The sequence below is a fragment of the Catharus ustulatus genome, chromosome 3 (genome assembly GCF_009819885.2).
Source record: "Catharus ustulatus isolate bCatUst1 chromosome 3, bCatUst1.pri.v2, whole genome shotgun sequence".
Classification (NCBI taxonomy): Eukaryota; Metazoa; Chordata; class Aves; order Passeriformes; family Turdidae; genus Catharus; species Catharus ustulatus.
In genome coordinates, this window is record NC_046223.1 from 119,015,076 (window position 1) to 119,034,650 (window position 19,575).

General features: G+C 49.7%; 1 protein-coding gene across 5 annotated transcripts in view; it reads left to right on the top strand.

Moving 5' to 3' along the window:
* OTOF (otoferlin) overlaps positions 1-19,575 on the top strand; it is an 81,152-nt gene that overhangs the window by 31,404 nt on the left and 30,173 nt on the right. For all 5 annotated transcript variants that reach the window (XM_042779125.1, XM_033055771.2, XM_033055772.2 and 2 more), the window contains 13 exons: positions 3,594-3,667; positions 5,172-5,298; positions 5,765-5,819; positions 6,419-6,550; positions 6,923-6,985; positions 8,009-8,093; positions 9,084-9,243; positions 10,414-10,600; positions 13,143-13,329; positions 14,503-14,726; positions 15,749-15,857; positions 16,300-16,483; positions 19,094-19,214. In XM_042779125.1, the coding sequence (XP_042635059.1) occupies positions 3,594-3,667; positions 5,172-5,298; positions 5,765-5,819; positions 6,419-6,550; positions 6,923-6,985; positions 8,009-8,093; positions 9,084-9,243; positions 10,414-10,600; positions 13,143-13,329; positions 14,503-14,726; positions 15,749-15,857; positions 16,300-16,483; positions 19,094-19,214 (1,708 nt within the window). The remainder of the gene's footprint in view (positions 1-3,593; positions 3,668-5,171; positions 5,299-5,764; positions 5,820-6,418; positions 6,551-6,922; positions 6,986-8,008; positions 8,094-9,083; positions 9,244-10,413; positions 10,601-13,142; positions 13,330-14,502; positions 14,727-15,748; positions 15,858-16,299; positions 16,484-19,093; positions 19,215-19,575) is intronic.

The following is a 19,575-nucleotide window of genomic DNA, read 5'->3' on the forward strand; positions in this document are numbered from 1 at the left end:
GGTGTCAGCTCTCTGCCAGCCCCAGCTTCCCACCGGGAGCGGCGGAAGGGACCGGCAGGATCCCACAGAGCCCCCGGAGGAGCCCTGGCGGGATCCCCATCCCTGCTCCATCCCCTCTGGGATCCATCCCCTGGGATGGATGTCCCACCGTAGAGACTCCGCCATTCCCGCCCCAGCTCTTCCAGAACCTTCTCCTGCCGGGCTGGGTGGAGGTAAAAGCTGGGAAGGGAAGGGGGAGGTGTTTGGGGTTGGGAAAAGGGACGGATGGGGATCGGGAAGGGGTTGGGGATCAGGATGAGCTGCCGGGAAGCTGATCCAGAACTTTTGGGATGGCTCTGTCTTCATCCTCACCCTGATCCTTCCCTTCTTCCCAGCACTTGCCGAGTGCTGCCAAAATCCACCAAGATCCACCACTTCAGAATTTATTTCTTTATCTCTGTTTTCCTCTTATTCGTTTTTTTCCTCCATTTTTCCTGGTGTTTTCCTGGGTTTTTTTGGTAGGGTTTTTTTGGGTTTTTTTTTGTTTTTGTTTTTTGGGTTTTTTTGGGTTTTTTTTCGGTTTGTTGGTTTTGGTTTTGGGTTTTTTTTTGTTTGTTTGTTTGTTTGCTTTTGTTTTTTTCCCTTTCCTTGCCTTATTTTTCCTGGTGCTTTTCCCTGTCTGTTTGGAGTTTTTTCCCCTGGTTTATCCTCATAATTTTTTTTTTTTTTTCAATCCCAGTTTTTTTTCTCCACGTTTTTTCTTTCCTCTGTTTTTTCCCCCATTTTCTCCCCCTGCTGATTCCCCCTGGGGTTTCTTTCCCAGATTTTTATGGGTATTTTTCCTTTGTTTATTTTTTTTCCTATTTCCCCCCTGTTTTTCCCCCAGGTTTCCCCATCCCCCTTTCCATTTTATTTTCCCTCTACATTTCTTTCCCATTTTTTTTCTTTTTGCCCCCTGCTAATTTCTCCTAGGGTTTTTTCCTAATTTTTCTGTGTTTTTTTACCATTTTTTCTTTCCTATTTCCCCCCTCATTCCTCCAACCCTCATTTTTTCCCCTCCATTTTTCCCTACCAGTTTTTCCTTTACATTTTCTTCCCATTTCTTTTCTTCCCCATTTTTCCTCTCGATTTTTTCATTCTCCTTGTCTTTTTTTCCTTTCCTCTTTACTCATTTCACCTTTTTGCCTTTTTTCCTTTTCCCTTCTTTTCTTGATTTCCTCTTTTCCCCTTTTTTTCTTTTTTGTTGCTTTCCCCAATTTTTCTTTATTTTCTGTTTTTCCTTTTAACCCTCTCCCCCCTCTTCTTTTTCTTTTCTTTTTTTTTTTTTTTTTCTCTTTCTCCTTTCCTTTTTTCTCTTCTCCCAGAATTCTTAAGTGCCTCAGAAATTCCTGGGACAAGGATTTTATCCCTGAACATCTACGAGCAAATCGCAGCTCTGGAGGGATTTTTTTGCTCTCAATTTTCAGTAATTCCATGGAAAAGAAAGGAATGCAATCCAACCAGCCAGAGGGGGAATGGGATGGAATTCCATGGAGGAATCTCCATGGCAGAGAGCGCTCTGGGAGCAGAATTCCAGAACCTGAGCCATGATTCCAACATTTCCTCATCCAATAAATAATTTTGAAAGCAGCTCCAAACGCCCCCATCCCCTGGGTGTTTCCTGGTGGGATTCCAGATACAGAATCCTTATCCTTACTTTTTCTCCTCATATCCATGGAAAAACTGCACCATCATGGGGAATCCTGGGAATAAACCACAGCTCCCAGAGGCCGAAGTGTGGCTTTAATCCCGGGTTTAAACAGCTCCTGGATCTTATCCCCGTTGGATTTTCCTCTCTGAGACGTTATTTTCCCATTCTCCTTAACTTTCTTCCCGCTTTTTCCAGCTCTCTCTATGGCCTGCAGACTGCTGGGGGTCATTTCCAACTAGGACAAACCAGGCTGGCTCCAATTCCAGGGTTTGTTTGGCCCTGGGGAAAAAATCCCGAGGGTAAAACTTTTGGAGGTGGGAGTGGGAAATCCCACAGGGTCCTTGTGGGCAGCACATCCCAATCCTGCAGAATCCAGGAGCTCTGGATCTCCTGGCCTGGCAGCCAGGTGCAGGTGAGGTCCTGGATGGAAGTTAGGTCCATACTGGAAGTTAGATCCAGGCTGGAAGTTAGATCCAGGTTGGAGTTGAAGTCCTGGCTGGAAATTAGATTTGGGATGGAGATGAGGAAAAGTCTTCATTGGAGGTGACCTTTTGCCCTGGCTGGAAGTGAATCCCAGTTTGGAGCTGAGCTCCAGCGTGGAGGAGGTGTCAAGGCTGCGGAGGTGAGTTCCCAGCTGGAGGTGAGGCTCATCTTGGAGTGAAATCCAGACTGAAGATGAGGAAAGCTCCAGCCTGGATGTGAGGTCTGGGTCTGGCTGGAGGTTTGGAAGTGAGGTCCCAGTTTGGAAGCGGGGTTGAGGCAGGAGGTGAGTTCCAGGCTGGAGGTGAGTTCCAGGCTGGAGGTGAGTTCAAGGCTGGAGGTGAGGATCATCTCGGAGGTTAGACCTGGGCTGTAGGAAAGGCCCAGCCTGGAGCTGGATTTGGAGATGAGTTCCAGCCTGGAGGCAAAGCTCATCTTGGAGCTGTGGGCTGGAGGTGAGGTCCGGGCAGATAAACTGGGAAAAGATCCATCCTTGGAGATGGGATCAAAGCAGGAGGTGGGGTTAGGGCTGGAGGTGAGGTCCTGGCAGGTGAGGAGAAGTTAGACCCAGGCTGAAAATTAGATCCAGGCTGGAGGTGAGGATCATCTGGGCTGTAGGAAAGGTCCAGGCTGGAGGTGAGTTCTAGCCCAGAGGCAAGGCTCATCTTGGAGCTCAGATCTGGACTGGAGATGAGGTCCAGGCAGGTGATGTGAGGGCTGAAGGTGAGGAAAGGTCCAGACTGGAGGTGAGGTCCCAGTCTGGAACCGAGGTCCCAGTCTGGAACTGAGATCCAGTTTTGAGGTGAGGTCCTGGCTGGAGGTGAGGAAAGGTCCATCCTGCAGGTGAGGTGTGATCCTGATGGGGCTGTGGTGCCCTGAAACATCCAAGAACTTCTCCAGCAAAGGTTCCTCCACTTCCAGTGATGGGAATTCTCCAATTAAAATCATTCCCCTCTCACAGGAGTCTGAATTTTTGGGGTGCTAGAATTTTGGGGTGTTTGAATTTTCAGATATTTCATTTTCTGGTGTGTTGGAAAGAAATTCCATGAACTGGTTGGGAGAGATGAGGAGTGGGAACACAACTGGGACTCCCAGAAAGGACTCTGCTGGTGGGGAGGCAGAGTTGTCCCAAGCCGAGGCATTCCCAGATGAAAAATGGGATCCAGTTTTTTATCTGGGAATGTGATATGGGAATAAAAAATTCTGGGGATATATCCTGGGATTTCCAGGATAAAAATTCCCAGATAAAAATTTATCTGGAATGGGAAATGGGATAGCAGCTTGAATTCCACACTCTGCCTGTGGAATATTTCCTGCTCTGTTCTTCAGCTGACATTCCCTCTTTTCCTTTTGGGAAAAATCCTCCTGTTCCCACCTCCCACGTCCTAGAAAACACTAAAACAGCAATTAATGGGAATTTTTTGTTCTCCCTCTCTTTGTGCAGAGCTGGAAAAGGTGTTTTCTCAGCCATGAAGCTTGGAAAGACGCGCCCGTCCAAGGATGAGCAGCGGAAACAAGGTACGGTCATGGAATGATGGTGGATTCCTGGAACTGCAGCAGCGGGAGAGGAAGGGCTGCCTGTTCCCTGGGGCTGGAATTGGATACTCTAGAAAGGCAGGAGAGGGCAGCGATTGGAAATTCATTGCTGTTTCCATTCACAGCCCAGGATCAGTTTTCCACGGCAAAGAAAAGCAGGAATGTGCGTTTACAGGCGGGGAAAAGTTTGGATTGTGGTTCTGGGAAAACTTCCCCTGTTTTCCAGCCAGGTTTGAGGATAGGAAAAGGGAATTTTGCCTGGGATGCTGGCGTGGAAACCTGGGTGCTCTTCTCAGAACCTGGGTGTTCCCTTTGTGGGTAAAGCTTCCAGCAGAACCATGGAAAACCTCCAGGATGCAGAGGCAGGAGCGGAGCTGTTGGTCCCGTGGAAGTGTCTCCACAGGCTGGATTTATCCATGATCATGGAATTGTCACTGTAGGGTGTAGTGCTGCACGGTCAGGAGGCTCCTGATCCCACCTTTCCCTCCAGCTGGAACCTTCCCGACCCTTTGGTTGGAATTCCATTGATCCATTCCGTCCCACTGGGTAAGGGATTGGGTGTTCCTGCACTTGCTGCCCAAGCCAGCATTCCCAATGTTCCCATCCAGACTCCTCCTTTGGGTTAGACCAGGGATCAGGCCCTGGGCACTTCCAGGGATGGAACAGCCACACTGCTCTGGGCACCCTGTGCCAGCCCTGCCCACCCTGCCAGGGAACAATTCCTGCCCAAGATCCCACCCAGCCCTGCCCTGTGGCACTGGGAGCCATTCCCTGTATGCTGTCCCTCCATCCTTGTCCCCAGTCCCTCTGCAGCTCTCCTGGAGCCCCTTCAGGCCCTGCCAGGGGCTCTGAGCTCTCCCTGGATCCTTCCCTTCTCCAGTTGGACATTCCCAGCTCTCCCAGCCTGGCTCCAGCCTGGAGCAGCTCCACGTCCATCCTATGCCGAGGATCCCAGAGTTGGAATCAGCAATTCCCAGCTTGTGTGACTCTAGTTCTTAATCTCCTGGCTGAGTCAAGGACCCCCTTTCCCTCAGGAAAGGAACATTCCAGCAACTTCTTCCAATAGGAACTCGGTCAGGGATGTGCTGGTGGGATCTCGTTCCTGCAGCAGTTTTTCCTCTTGGGAATGACCCATTTCTCCCATTTTTTCACCTCTCTCTCTTCAAAACCAGGGAACTGTTTGTCTTTGCAACACCACTCAGATCTCCAGCTCTTCCTCAAATCCTCTTTCACCCCCTGAATTCGGGGTGTTGCCATTATTCCTTATTTTTCCTTCCCAAAACCCTCTGCAGGAATCCTGCCGGGGTGGAATTCCATGTCACCCCTTGGATAACCCCTTTTCCGAGCTGGCTGTCCGAGACCCGACCTGGTCCCCATTGTTTTTGTGCTCCGGGCTGAGGGGATGGATTGGTTTCCCTTCTCCCAGCCTTTAATTATTCACCGATGGAAACTAAAACCGGAGCCATTCCTTTGTCCGTTCCCGCAGACGATCCGGCTGTTCTGGAAACAGAAGACCTGGACAGAAAGGCCATGAGATACGGAGCAGGCCTGGAGCCAGACACCATCTCCCTGGCCTCTGTCACCGCTGTCACCACCAATGTCTCCAACAAAAGGTGAGATCCAGGGCTGGGATTGTGCCGGCAGGAGGTGAGGACAGACATCCCAAAAACGCGTGACCCCAGACGCAGGGAATGCTGGAAATCATTGTTCCATGGAGCCTGTGGGCTGTTTTTTGGGAATATCTGAGCTACAGCAGAGATCATCCGTGGAAATTCCCAGCTCCCAGGGGTGAAGGAGCACTGAGGGTGACCCAGGACAAGGACACAGGGAATGGCTTCCCACTGCCAGATGGGATACTGGGCAGGAATTGCTCCCTGGGAGGGATTGGGATGGAATTCCCAGAGAAACTGTGGTTGCCCCATCTCTGGAAGTGCCCAGGTCAGGTTGGACAGGGCTTGGAGCGCCCTGGGATGGTGCCAGGCTCCCGATGATCCTTAAGGTGCCTTCCTACCCAAACCATTCCATGATTCCATGAATTCTACCCGTGGTTTGACCAAGGTTTCTTCTGCCTCTCCCAAGGTCCAAGCCTGACATCAGGATGGAGCCGAGTGCCGGGAGGCCCATGGATTACCAGGTGGGTGACACTGCCCCGTGTCCCCAGGGTCACAGCCTGGGCTGGGGGATGGCAGGGACTGAGACCCTGGTAGGTCCCAACTCACTGGGCTTGGAACCAGCACATCCCAAGAGCTGGAATTTCACTGGTGGAGCCATAAATCCAGGATTAAGTAATGGACTGGGTTTGTTGTCCAGCACGTGAAACCCAGAGAGCCCAAACTGAGCCCAAACTGAGCTCTCCTTGAGGTTGTCTCCTTGGAATTTCTCCTTGGAGCAACCTGGGATATCAGAATGTGTCCCTGCCCTGGCAGGGGGTGGAATGGGATGAGCTCTAAGGTCCCTCCCAATTCCAATCCATGATCCCATTGCGTTATCCAGATGGTCCTTCTTGGTTAAATCCATTGGATTTTCCACATTGTGTGACACACCCACATCCTGGGGCTGGAACAACCAGGATTCCTGGGATCTCCTGAATCCCACCCCACCCATCTGTGTCCCAGTGGGACCAGCAGGCCCCACCACACTGGGAATTCCGCTCGATCGGAGGTTGGGGGGATGGGTGAAGGCAGCCTGGAGCTGCTCCCGGGATTGTGGAAGTTTGGGAATTCCTCTCCCCAGGTCAGCATCACCATCATCGAGGCCCGACAGCTCGTGGGGCTCAACATGGACCCCGTGGTGTGCGTGGAGGTGGGGGAGGAGAAGAAGTACACTTCCATGAAGGAATCCACCAATTGTCCGTACTACAACGAGGTGGGTCCGGCCCTGGTGCTGCTCCAACCCCTCCGGGATCCTCCGCCCTCCATCCAGTGATTTCTTTCTTATCCGTGGTTTTTTTGGGTTAAATTCCAGTGGGAATAAGGTAAAATCTCAAACCACACAGGAGAAATGAAGCCTTTGCCCTCTGGAATTTTGTGATCAGTGATTCCCAGGTTTTCAAAGAAATCTGCGCTTCCGGATTGGTGATCCATGCGGTCCCGCGCTCAGTGTTGGGATCACATGGATCCATCCCTGCTGGGCCAAGGGCTGCAGGAGCTCCCCCAGGCAGCCTCAGCTTCTCCTGGGGTGTTCTCAATCCCGATGGATTCTCAATCCCACCCCTCACGATTCCTCTTTCCCTTCCAGTATTTCGTCTTCGATTTCCACGTCCCCCCCGATGTCATGTTCGACAAGATCATCAAGCTCTCCGTAAGTGACCCCGATGGCCTGGTCCTTGTCCTTTTTAGGGGGTTTTGGAAGCAAACAACCCATTTTTGGGATGGATTTGAGGTCCTTGATGTGAGATTCTCAGCAGGAATTCTCCTCTGCAGATCCCCCCGGGTCTGTTTTTATGTTCCAACCTTCATTCCTGGCTCTGCACAGCTCCTGCATTCCCTGTGTCCCTCCACAAGTTATCTCTGGTATTCCAGAGCCTTGGAATTAATTTATTTTTGTGGAGAAGAAAGACCTTCCTGAACCTGCCAGGGAAATTCCTGGGGCATCAGAGCTGCTGTGGAAATCAAGGACTTTAAATGCTGAGAGCAAAACTGAGATTTCAGTACAGCCAAAACCAAGAAGGTGCTTCCAGATTGCCTGCCCAATTAGTGCACATTAATTAGGATCATCCCTATCCATCCCACTGCATAGACTGGATCTATAATTTCTCCCAGTTTTCCTCAAATTCTGAACATTCTGAAGGCTCTTCCCTCAGTTAAGTATCCCATATTTCTATTTCTAATTTCTATTTCTAATTTCTATTTCTATTATTTCTATTATTTCTATTTCTATTATTTCTATTTCTATTATTTCTATTTCTATTATTTCTATTTCTATTATTTCTATTTCTATTATTTCTATTTCTATTATTTCTATTTCTATTCTTTCTATTTCTATTCTTTCTATTTCTAATTTCTATTTCCTCTATTTCTATTTCATAGTGGTTGTTGCTGTAGTGGCTGGAAAAGAGATCTTTCTCCAAAGATTTATTTCTTTGCATTTTTTTTGCTCATCCCAAATACAAACTTCCTGGCAATTCCACTAATCAGGAGCTGCGAGCCCTGCAGGGCCTCTTGGTGTCCTTAGAATCCTCCCCAGACCAAGGAAAATTCCTCAGCTCCTTTCCCATCCGACACTGGAGACCTCTGGAATGGCTTCGCAGGAAAAATTCCTGAGTGGAATTGGGAATTGGGTCCCAGGAAAATTCCTGAGTGGTTTTCCCCTCTTGATTTCCAGGTGATCCACTCCAAAAACCTCCTGCGGAGCGGGACGTTGGTGGGATCCTTCAAGATGGATGTTGGGACTGTTTATACCCAGCCTGGTGCGTGAATGTCGTTTGTAACAATTCCCAGGCTCGGTGGAGTAAAATTCCTGGCAAAGGAGTCAGGCTGGGGCTGGTTTCCTTGGGAAATGCTTTCCCAATTTAGTGTGAATATCCAAGATATAAACCAGTCACCTGGGCTGGCTCGTAGGTCAGGGAAGAGCACTTGGCACCTCTGGAGAAGGGTCTACATCCCATCCTGGAACTGTGGAACCGCAGGATGGTTTGGGTGTAACGGGACTTTAAAAATAATTTAATCCACCCTCGCCATGGGCAGGGACACTTCCCACTGTCCCAGGTGGCTCCAAGCCCCATCCAACCTTTCCTTGGACACTCTCGGGGATCCAGGGATTCTCTGGGAATTCCAGCCCAGCCGGGAATTCCTTCCCAAGATCCCAGCCCAAGCTCCCATTTCCCAGTGGAAGCCATTCCTGGCTCCTGGCCCTCCAGCCCTTTCCCAAATCCCAGCTCTCCTGGAGCCCCTTGAGGCTCAGGAAGTGGCTCCAAGAATTCCCTGGATCCAGTTCTTCTCCAGCTCTCCCAGGTGTCACTGAGATCCCTCCTGGGTGTGCCACTGTCCATCCCTGCCCTGCCAAGGGAAAAGCCCCAGGTGACATTCCCAGGCAGGACATCAACATTCCAGACAGGAATGTCCAGGACTGGATTTCATCCCAGCCTGGAAAAGAGAGAGAGGTCGATTACAGCTGCTGGTCATCCAGTCCAGGATCCCCAGCCCTGCCACCACCACCATCCCATGTCCCCAAGTGCCACATCCACACGTCACTAAACCCCTCTAGGATGGGGACTTGAGACTCCACCCCCCTCCAGCTTATCCCGTTGCTCCTCCACCTTCAATCCCAATGGGATTTTCCAGGGGTTTGTTGGGATCCCTCACTCACAGGGCAGGTCCCACCCCATGGATGGCCATGTCCTGGTGGCGTTGGCCATGTCCGGCTGTGACAAAGATCTCTCCTGTCCCCTGGGTCGCAGAGCACCAGTTCTACCACAAATGGGCCATCCTGTCCGACCCCGAGGACCTCACGGCCAGCCTCAAGGGCTACCTCAAGTGTGACATCGCCGTGGTGGGCAAAGGGGACAACATCAAGACCCCGCACAAGGCCAACGAGACGGATGAGGATGACATCGAAGGGTAGGGATCCACTGGGATCCATCGGGATCCGCTGGGATCCGCCTCTTCCTGGCCCCCTTGGGAATGGCTTTCCACCTCTCTTTACTTTGGATGGGATAGCAGGATCCAAACCTGGGGCTGGTGGTAAACGCGGAGTCACGACAGCAGAGGGACTGATCCGGTGCTTTTCTGAGAGGGAATGCAAGGTCCTGGTGCAATTCCAGGTGGTCTCTGGCACAGAGCTGTCATTCCTGTGGGGTCAGACCATCTGCTGGTGGTTGAACTCTACAGCAACATCAGCCTGGTGTCATCCGGACGGATGGGATTGGGATTGGGATTGGGATGGAATGGGTTCTCATAACCCCAAGGCAGAGCAGGGGGGAAGTCTGGATGAAATTTCCCGGCATGTGTGTGTGGACAGGGCTCTTGGACTGCCCAGAACATCTCAAAGATCACGGAACAAAAATTGGGAGCTTTAATGTTTGGTTCCAGCCCCAGAACTTTTCCAACTGAATGAATATTTCCATTTCAAATCTGCCTCTCAGGCTCTTCCCACATGGAATCATGGAGTGGTTTAGGTTGGAAAAGGCATCTGGGGTTGAGTCCAGCTCAGAAACCACCAGCACAGCTCTGCTGACTTGCTGGGCTTGAGGAACCACCTCCAGTATTTTGGGTTTCACTCCACGCTGTAGTGGTGATTTCTCCTACTTATCCCTAAAAATCCTGGAATCGTTTGTTTTGAAAGGGATCTTCAAGATCCCCTTGTTCCAGCCCTCCTGCCATGGGCAGGGACACCTTCCGCCATGGGCAGGGACACCTTCCACCATGGACAGTTCCAGCAATTCCTAGAATTCCCCTAGAAATATTTTGTTCACAGCATTCCCAGGGGCTCAACTATTCCTGCAGAGAAGGAAAGCCACATAACAAAAAAAACAATGGATGGACTTTATTTAATCCCCAAAATAATCCTCCAAGCTCCCCTTGATAAGGACAAAACAACTCTTCCAAAATCCCAATCCATTCCATTTCCATGGGATGGAGTGGAAGTGGAAGCTGTCAGTGCTCAGAAAATGGAGCAGCTCCTCTTTGGATTTTTGTGGAATGACAAAGATTGGGGAACACCTCTGAGATCATCCCACCCAACCTTCCCAGCCCAGCAGCTGTTCCCAGTTCCTCCCTCTGACATTGCAGGAACCTCCTGCTCCCCGACGGGGTGCCCCCGGAGCGGCAGTGGGCTCGGTTCTACGTCAAGATCTACCGCGCTGAGGGGCTGCCGCGGATGAACACCAGCATCATGGCCAACGTCAAGAAGGCGCTCATCGGCGAGAACAAGGACCTGGTGGACCCCTACGTGCAGGTGGCATTCGCGGGGCAGAAGGTGAGCGGGGAGGTGCCAGGGTGTGGATGATACAAATCTTCCAAAGCTGTCTGCCCCTGGAATTTACTTTAATAGATAAGGTCTCCTAGATACCAATGTGGAACAGAATTCCTTAAGAATTCAGTCACTCTCCTATCAATTTGGAAGGTAATTGGTTAGAAATTAGTTTGTGTAATTGGTCCGTTCACCTCTAGAACTTTTGACTTAGTTTGGATGCTTTGTATAACTTTCTATTGGTTGTAATTTCAATCCTCCCTGAACCTATAAATATGTCTGTCTCCCCTTTGTTTTCGGGAATTTCTGCTTGCCCATCCTTTGCATGAAATAAAGATTATTGTGGAGAAAGTCTCGCATGGCCAGCGGTCTTTCTCTGCTGGCTGAGTGAACTGCTGAGAGTTCACTGATCAATATCAGTACTCTCCAGTCCCTACCAGAGACAAAAAACAGTTTTACACCAGCGTGACTGTTGGAACCCTGGAAACTCAGAATTTTAGACTTTCTGTGCGTTTCCCCCCAGCAAAACACTGTTTTTGACCTGATGTTGGGTTTTGTCTTTTTTTGACCCAGAGATGGGGCAACTGAGAGACGTTTTTAAAAAACTTTTATTCCATTTTCAGCCTCATAAGAAGGGAGAGACAATACAGATGTTGTAATTCACGCCATCACAATCAGAAGCCAATTATTTCTTAATTAGAACACATTATAAGCGTTTCTTGGCTCATTAGCTTTTGTCATATCATGCTGTAAAATGCCTTAAAGTCAATCATTTAAAATTACTCCTCGTGGGTTCTATTGCAATGTATCTTTTATTGTTCTATTTTTATAAAGTATTCAGTCTTATTTGCAAGGCCGTCCTTTGAAACTTTTTTTAACTTCATTTCTCTCTTAACAATATTTGTCTTACTCCATGGCATCTCTAAGCCAGCATTTTTTATTCCCAAGTTTGCACACAGATGCACACTGTGTGAGCTTTCTACCAGCCCTGAGAACTCTCTGCAAATCTATTTCCTACAACCTGGAGAAAGATTCCAAAATTGAATAACAGAACTAGAATTACAGATGTGTAGTTTGGTAGAACCTCCATGTATTACTGTTTCTTTTCACTGCTCGGAACCACATAGAGTAACAAGTGTGTAATATCACATGGTGAAAAACTTAGGAGTTTAAGGTCTTAGAAGGCAGTAATTTATAGAAAACCAGATGGAGGTTTTAGGGCAGAGCTTTTGTCCTTCCTCTTCATGGGTTTGGGTATCAATGTGTGACTGGATAGGAAAATCTGCATTGCAGGCCATGGGTGATTAGTTATTTGGTTAAAAGTAAAAATAATTGACTTTTCTTAATTGGACAATTTGCCTTTAAAAGACCTTGTGTAGAGAGAGAGATATCTCAGTTTGTATCTTGTTAGCTAGAAGTGCTGTAGAACTCAGTGTAATATAAATAAGAATTAATAAACATGAGTCCGAACAAGAAATACCATTTCTTGTGCATTTAATCCCAACCTGGCAAAAAGAAGATAAAATGCAATAGGTGACCAGGGGAGGTGACACCAGCAGGTCCAGTAGGTGGCCACAGATGGTTTGGGTCATCCTGGCACATCAGGGTGGGCACGGTGTCACCAGGCACTTGGATGTGGGTGTGGTGTCACCTCGTTTTTGCTCTCCAGGATGGGTTTGAGCCAACTCCAGCTGAGGAAGAGGATTCCTTGCTCAGGGGAGGGAGGAATGGGAGGAAGGAAGCGGCTCAGGTGGGGAGGTGCTGAATTTTTCATGGGTCTGGATCTTCAAAGAGACAAGAGCAGTTGTTGGATGCTGTAAAGTTGTTTATTGCAGGAATGCATCAGTCTCAAAGGCAAAGAGTTCAGAATATTAAAGTTTTCTGGCATAGAGTCCCAAGTAGAAGCAGCACCAGCTCCTTGGCATTTCCTCTTCTTCCTCCTCTTCTTTTCTTCTTCATTCTTCTTTCATTTCTTCCTTTTCTCCTTTTCTCACCCCAATACAGGGGATCTTATTCATAAATCATCCAATCAGCTAAAAACATGGATTTAAAACATTCTTCCTACACCTATCAGAGCTCAGTTCTAAAGTACAAAAGTAGTGTCAGTCCTTACATAAAATTTACACACATAGTTTATCTATTCACGTAAATGGTTCTATCTGTTTTATCTAGAAATGCAAGCGATGTTCTGCTATATTTTTGTTATTTCTAGGGCTAAGTTACTGAGCTTTAATTATGTCCAGGATTAAGCTACTGAGCTTTAAGCTAGGCTTTAGGGTTACTGAACTTTAAACTAGGCTTTAGGGCTTTTTATTCTCTTAAGGCACTTAAAGTAAATTCCTACTTACTTAACACTAAGATTTGCACTTCTGCTTCATGTCTGTGTGGTTTAATACATTTTAATTGCTCTAAAAGCTTTGATTCAATCCCTGCATTATTTTCTGTGTCTGAAGGACTCAGAGAGGTTTCTGTTTCAAACACTCCAACACTGAGGGATGGTTCTGGAGATCCAACCCTTGTCTGATCTCCACCTCTCCTCAATTCCCAGGGAAAGACCTCCATACAGAAGAGCTGCTACGAGCCCCTGTGGAACGAGCAGATCATCTTCACGGAGATGTTTCCCCCGCTGTGCAGACGGATCAAGATCCAGATCCGGGACTCGGACAAGGTCAACGACGTGGCCATCGGGACCCACTTCATCGACCTGAGGAAGGTCTCCAATGAAGGGGACAAAGGTAAGGTTAAAGTGAGGATATTCCTCTGGCTGAGTTCCCAAAGAGTTTTCCAGGCTCCTTCCCAGCCCTGGAATTCCTTGGTGCTCATCTGGAGGTCCTGAAAGGTGAGAGGTTTCTGGACCAACACCCCAAAAAAACCAAGACCCGTCACAAACCTTCAGCCAGCACCCAAGAGCAAAGACACCCCAGAACAATTTGCTCTTCCAAAAATTCCATGGATGGACGAGCATTTGTCAGGCTCCCTATTCCCACGCATGGGCAAAGATGGGAAACCAGACACGAGATTGGAAAGGGTCTAATGGGGGGCTCTCCTTCCTTGACCCTCAAAATGGGGAATTGCTGAAGACCTGCCCAGTTGCTATCGCCGCCTTCCTGGAAAATTTTTCCAAAAAAAAAAAAAAAGCAAAAAACCAAAAAACAAACCCAGAAGGTTCAGGGGGGACCTTTGGGCTCTGCACAATTTCCTGAGAGGAGTGGGAAGCTGCAGGGGTTGGGCTCTGCTGCCAGGGAACAGGGACAGGACAAGGGGAAATGGGCTCAGGCTGGGCCAGGGCAGGCTCAGCTTGGATATTGGGAAAATTCCTCCCTGGAAATGGCTGCTCATCCCTGACATGGGTGGAGTTTCCATCCCTGGAGGGATTTTAAAGCCATTTGGATGTGGCACTTGGGGACATGGGTTAATGGTGACCTTGGCAGTGCTGGGATCTGATAGAAAAACTGCTGGAAAAATCCACAAATGCATTAGGCAGGAGGTTGAGGTAAAAGACTTAAATCCTTCCACTCACCCTGGTTGTGCCAGGGCAGGCTCAGCTTGGACAGCAGCAGGAATTTCTGCATGGAAAGGGTGCTCAGGCCTTGGCAGGGGCTGCCCAGGGAGGTTTGCAGTGCCCATCCCTGCAGGTGTCCAAGGAAGGGCTGGATGTGGCACTCAGAGCTCTGGGCTGGGGACAAGGAGGGGATCAGGCACAGCTTGGGCTCCATGGGCTGGGAGGGATTTTCCAACCTCAGGGATGCTGGGATTCCCTGAAAACTCTCCATGGATGGCAGACAAGGACACACAGGAACACATCCCAGCCTGTGTCACCACACATACACTGGGAATGTGATAACAGACACCAGGTGCATTCCCTTTCCCATTCCACCCCCTTCCCACCTGCCTGTCCCACCCCCCAGGTTTCCTGCCCACCTTCGGCCCCGCCTGGGTGAACATGTACGGCTCCACGCGGAATTACACGCTGATGGACGAGCACCAGGAGCTCAACGAGGGCCTGGGCGAGGGCGTCTCCTTCCGCGCGCGGCTGCTGCTGGGCCTGGCCGTGGAGATCCTGGACACCACCAACCCCGAGATCAACAGCTCCACCGAGGTGCAGGTGGAGCAGGCCACGGCCGTGGCCGATGTAAGTCCCTGCTGTGACCCCACGGCAGCCAAGATGCAGTTTGGGGTGTCAGGAATGTTGGATTGTTTCCTTTGGCCTCATAATTAGAGGGTTTCAAGCGTTGTCCCACCTGTTTTTTCATCTCACAGATGAAAAGTGTGGAAGTAAATCTTGCAGGATTCCAGGTTTTAGGGTCATTCCAGTGCTCATTTCTGTTAGGAACATCAGAGTGACTTTGTCTGTCTGTCACTGGTACAGAGAAGTTGTGGCTGATCCATCCCTGGAAGTGTCCAAGGCCAGGCTGGACAGGGCTTGGAGCACCCTGGGGTAGAGGAGGGTGACCCTGCCCATGAAACCAGATGATGTTTAAGGTCCCTTCCCATCCAAACCATTCCATGATTTCTGTCATCTCCTGAATTTAGGGATGTTCCTCCATGTGGGAATTACAGACAGACAGTGACTCATCCCCTAATTCCAGTTGTGCCACTCTTATCCTGGTGGGTTTCAATCAGAAGCCAGGGATCTCGTTTATTCCCCAGCCAGGGGGAATGAAATAGGGTATAATTTCCACCTGGAAACAGACCATTCCAATTCCATGGGAGCATCCAGGCTCCTGGATTTGTGTGGTTTGATCAATTCAGTGGTAGTGAACTCATTTTATTCCTGAATGCCCCTGAAAGCCCCTCTGGGGAAAGGGGTGATGGATCCCAACACAGTTCAAGGTTATCTTTAATTAAATTTTAATTAAAATCTTAATTTTTCATTAAAAGATATGAAATCTTTAATTTAAAGATTTAAAATACTTATTAAGGATTTACATTAAACATAAAAAAAATTTTAAAATATTTTCAAAAAATATTAAAAAAGGGATTACACTAAACATTAAAAAACCATTACTAAATCTTTAATTTAACACTCTCCACTACGAGCCAAGAGACGGGAGACAAAACCCTCCTGGTCCCTTTGGAAATGGCATCCCAAGGGATGAACCTGCCCCTCCTTCTGGCCCCAGCCCTCAGTTCTGGGATCTCTTTTTCCTGCAGAACTGCAGCGGGAAGATGGAGGAATTCTTCCTCTTCGGAGCCTTCCTGGAGGCCACCATGATCGACAGGAAGATTGGGGACAAACCCATCCACTTCGAGGTCACCATAGGTTGGTTGCTTTTTGGGGAGTGTGAGTGTGGTGAAAATCAGAACCCAAAGCTGAGAGTGGGGTTTGTTCTCGAATTTTCCATTCCAGTCCCTGCTGGAACAGCTTTGGGGAGCAGGGAACGGCTCCTCCGTGGGCATGAGGGGTGTGGGATCTCACATCCTGTATTTTGTGCCTGCTGGGCTGATTCCTGATCAGTGGAGCTGATCCCTCTCCCATCCTGGCTTTGTGCTCCCGGGGGGAATGCATTCCCAGGGGATTGAGAGGGGACAGGAGCAGGACACAGACACCTCTCCCTAATTCCCAGCTGCTGGATGTGATTCCAGGAAGCCAAACCACAACATTCTCTGTGACTCCAGCAGAGAAAACTGCTGCCAACCCAAATTCCTCCCCAGAGCTGGGAGTTAGAACCCTGTGAATCGATTCCATCTCTTTTTATCTTGAGGTAACTATGGCAACCAGGTGGATGGCTCCAGCAAACCCCTCCTGCGGAGGAAGAAGGAGGGAGGGGATGGGGACGAGGAGGAGTCGGAGCTGCTCCAGAATTCCAGTGAGGATGAAGGTGGTGAGGATGGAGAGCTGGTCTCCGTTTCTTCATCCCAGCCCATGAAGCCCCTGGTCACAGACAGGTCAGTGTGTCCACCTGCTCACAGTGTGTCCACCTGGTCACAGACTGGTCAGTGTGTCCCCCTGGGCATGGACTGGTCAGTGTGTCCACCTGCTCACAGACAGGTCAGTGTGTCCATCTGGGCACAGACTGGTCACTGTGTCCACTTGGATTTGTGTGGTCAGTGTGTCCACCTAGTCATGGAAAGGTCACTGTGTCCACCTGGGCATGGACTGGTCCGTGTGTCCACTTAGGCACTGGATCACCATGTCCCCCTAGTCACAGATGTGTCCACTCGGCCACGGACAGGTCAGTGTGTCCACCTGGTCACAGACTGGTCCATGTGTCCCCCCCAGTCATGGACAGGTCACTGTGTCCACCTGGTCACAGATCAGTGTGTCCACCTGGATTTGTGTGGCCAGTGTGTCCACCTGGGCACAGAGAGGTCAGTGTGTCCACTTGGCCATGGACAGGTCAGTGCATTCCCCTGGATTTGTGTGGCCAGTGTGTCCACCTGATTTCAGACTGGTCAGTGTGCCTCCCTAGTCATGGACAGGTCAGAGTGTCCACCTGCATTTGTGTGTCCACCTGGGCACTGGATCACTGTGTCCACCTGGATTTGTGTGGTCACTGTGTCCATTTGGGCACAGACTGGTCAGTGTGCCCCACCAGTCATGGAGAGGTCAGTGTGTCCACCCAGGCACTTGGTCAGTGTGTTCCCCTGGTCACAGACTGGTCAGTGTGTCCATCCAGGCACTGGCCACTTGGGTCCACCTGGATTTGTGTGGTCAGTGTGTCCTCCTAGTTATGGACAGGTCAGTGTGTCCACCCTGGATCTGTGTGGTCAGTGTGTCCACTCGGGCACTGGATCACTGTGTCCATTTGGGCTCAGACTGGTCAGTGTGTCCACCTGGATTTGTGTGGTCACTGTGTCCACTTGGGCTCAGACTGGTCAGTGTGTCCACCTGGATTTGTGTGGTCACTGTGTCCACCTCGTGTGGCACTTGGGGACATGGGTCAGTGGTGGTCTTGGCAGAGCCAAGATCCTAGATGGGAAAACTGCTGGAAAAACCTGCAAATGCATCAGGCAGGAGGTTGGGATAGAAAGGCTCAGATCCTCTGCCTGGTGATGTCTGGGTTTGCATGCCAAGGACTGGGATAAGGAGGAAAATTGAATTTAAGATTACAAAATTTGTCTTAAAGTGGATTTTTAAGGAGTTTTATCAGTGGATTGGTGTTAATTGAATTCACTGTCAAATTAAATCAATTGGGAAAAGAATATCCAGTTAAAATAAGCGTCTCCCTGGAATTTCCTCCCTGTTTCCATGAATATCCAGTGCAGTTAAGTTCCCCTGGAATTCCCTCCTCTGTTCCTCAGCTCCTTGTCCAGCTGAATTCCGAGGGGAAACGAGAAGTTCCGATGTTTTGGGCCCTCCCCCAACAGTTTTTCCCAAAATCCCCAGCCTCTGGGAGCTGGGGCCCTCCCGTTCCACGGTGCTCTGCTGACATCTCCTGGTGGGAATTCCCGGGAAGAGCCAGAGCTGAATTTGGCTCCTGGTGATTCCAGGTCCAGCAGGATTCCCCTTTCCAGGCGCCTCATGGACAGGTTGGGCAGGGATCGGAGCAGCTGGGAGGTTTTGGAATGCCAGGGTGGTTCAGGTGGGATCTTAAAGATCATCCAGTTCCAACCCTGACACATTCCACCGTCCCAGGGTGCTCCCAGCCCCGTCCAACCGAGCCTTGGGCATTCCCAGGGATGGGATGCACCCATCCATCCTGGGCCTGGCACTGGGAATGGCCTCAGGAGAAACAGAGCTGCTGTTCTGTGCTGTGGGTTTATTGCTCCCACATCACAATTCCTGATCAGGGATTTATTCCAGTGAAGCAGACACAGCACCTCTGGGTGCTTTGGGAAGTGTGGTTTATTTCTCTCATCTTCCACACAGGCAGGAATGGTGAGTTCCTCTCACAGATCCTCACCACGTGGCTCAGAAGTCACAGGACTTCTGATTACAGGACCTTTTAAGGGTTTATTGGCCAATAAACACTGCCAGCGAGAATATTTATGTTTCTAACCCAGTACTAAGATTTTTCATCTTATTGATCATACTCCAGTGTGAGCTTTCTTAGCCAATCGTGTTATGGCACACAAACCCACAGTGCTGCACTCTCAAACTTCTGGTTACCTTTGTAACTACTTCTAATTTCTTCTATATCTTAAAGTCTAAATGCTAAACTTTTCTCTACTTAACATGTTTCTGCTCTAGACTATAAACCCACATTCTTGCTCCTAGCACCTAAGTTTGGGAATCTCCTCCAAGGTGTCAAATCAAAACCTGTGGTTAATTCTGAGCTTTGGCTCACTAATGTTTTGAGATTTCCCTGCATTTTGAATTCCAAAATTGCAGGATGCAGCTGAAGCCTCCTCCCTCCCACTGCTGAGCTCCTGCATCCCCCTTCCCACCATGATATTGCAGGATGGGATAATGGGATGGGATGATGGGATGGGATGGGATGGGATGGGATGGGATGGGATGGGATGGGATGGGATGGGATGGGATGGGATGGGATGGGGGCTGTTCCAGGCCAAAACTGTGACCCCCACCGAGGTCTCTCCTGCCTCCTCTCTCAGGAATTACTTCTACCTGCCCTACCTGGAGAAGAAGCCGTGCATCTACATCCGGAGCTGGTGGCAGGACCAGCGGCGCCGGCTCTACAACGCCAACATCATGGACAAGATCGCCGACAAGCTGGTCAGGGGTGGACAGGGATGGGCAGGGAGGGGTAGGGGGACACAGCTGGGACACAGGGCTGGCACGAGGCACAGCCACATCCAGGAGGTGCAAAGCAGGGACAGAGTGCCTGGGAAGGGGAAAATTCCCCAAATTCCAGCAGTTCCTTGAGAATTCTGCGGGTCAGATCCAGATGTTCCCACAAAAAGGGAGCAGGGGTGCAGAGGCTTTGTCTTTTTTTTTCCAGAGGCTAAAGGAGCTCCAGGAGAGCTGGAGAGGGACTGGGGACAAGGGATGTAGGGATGGGACACAGGGAACGGGTACAAACTGGAAAAGGGGAGATTTGGGCAGGATATCGGGATGGAATTCCTCCCTGTGAGGG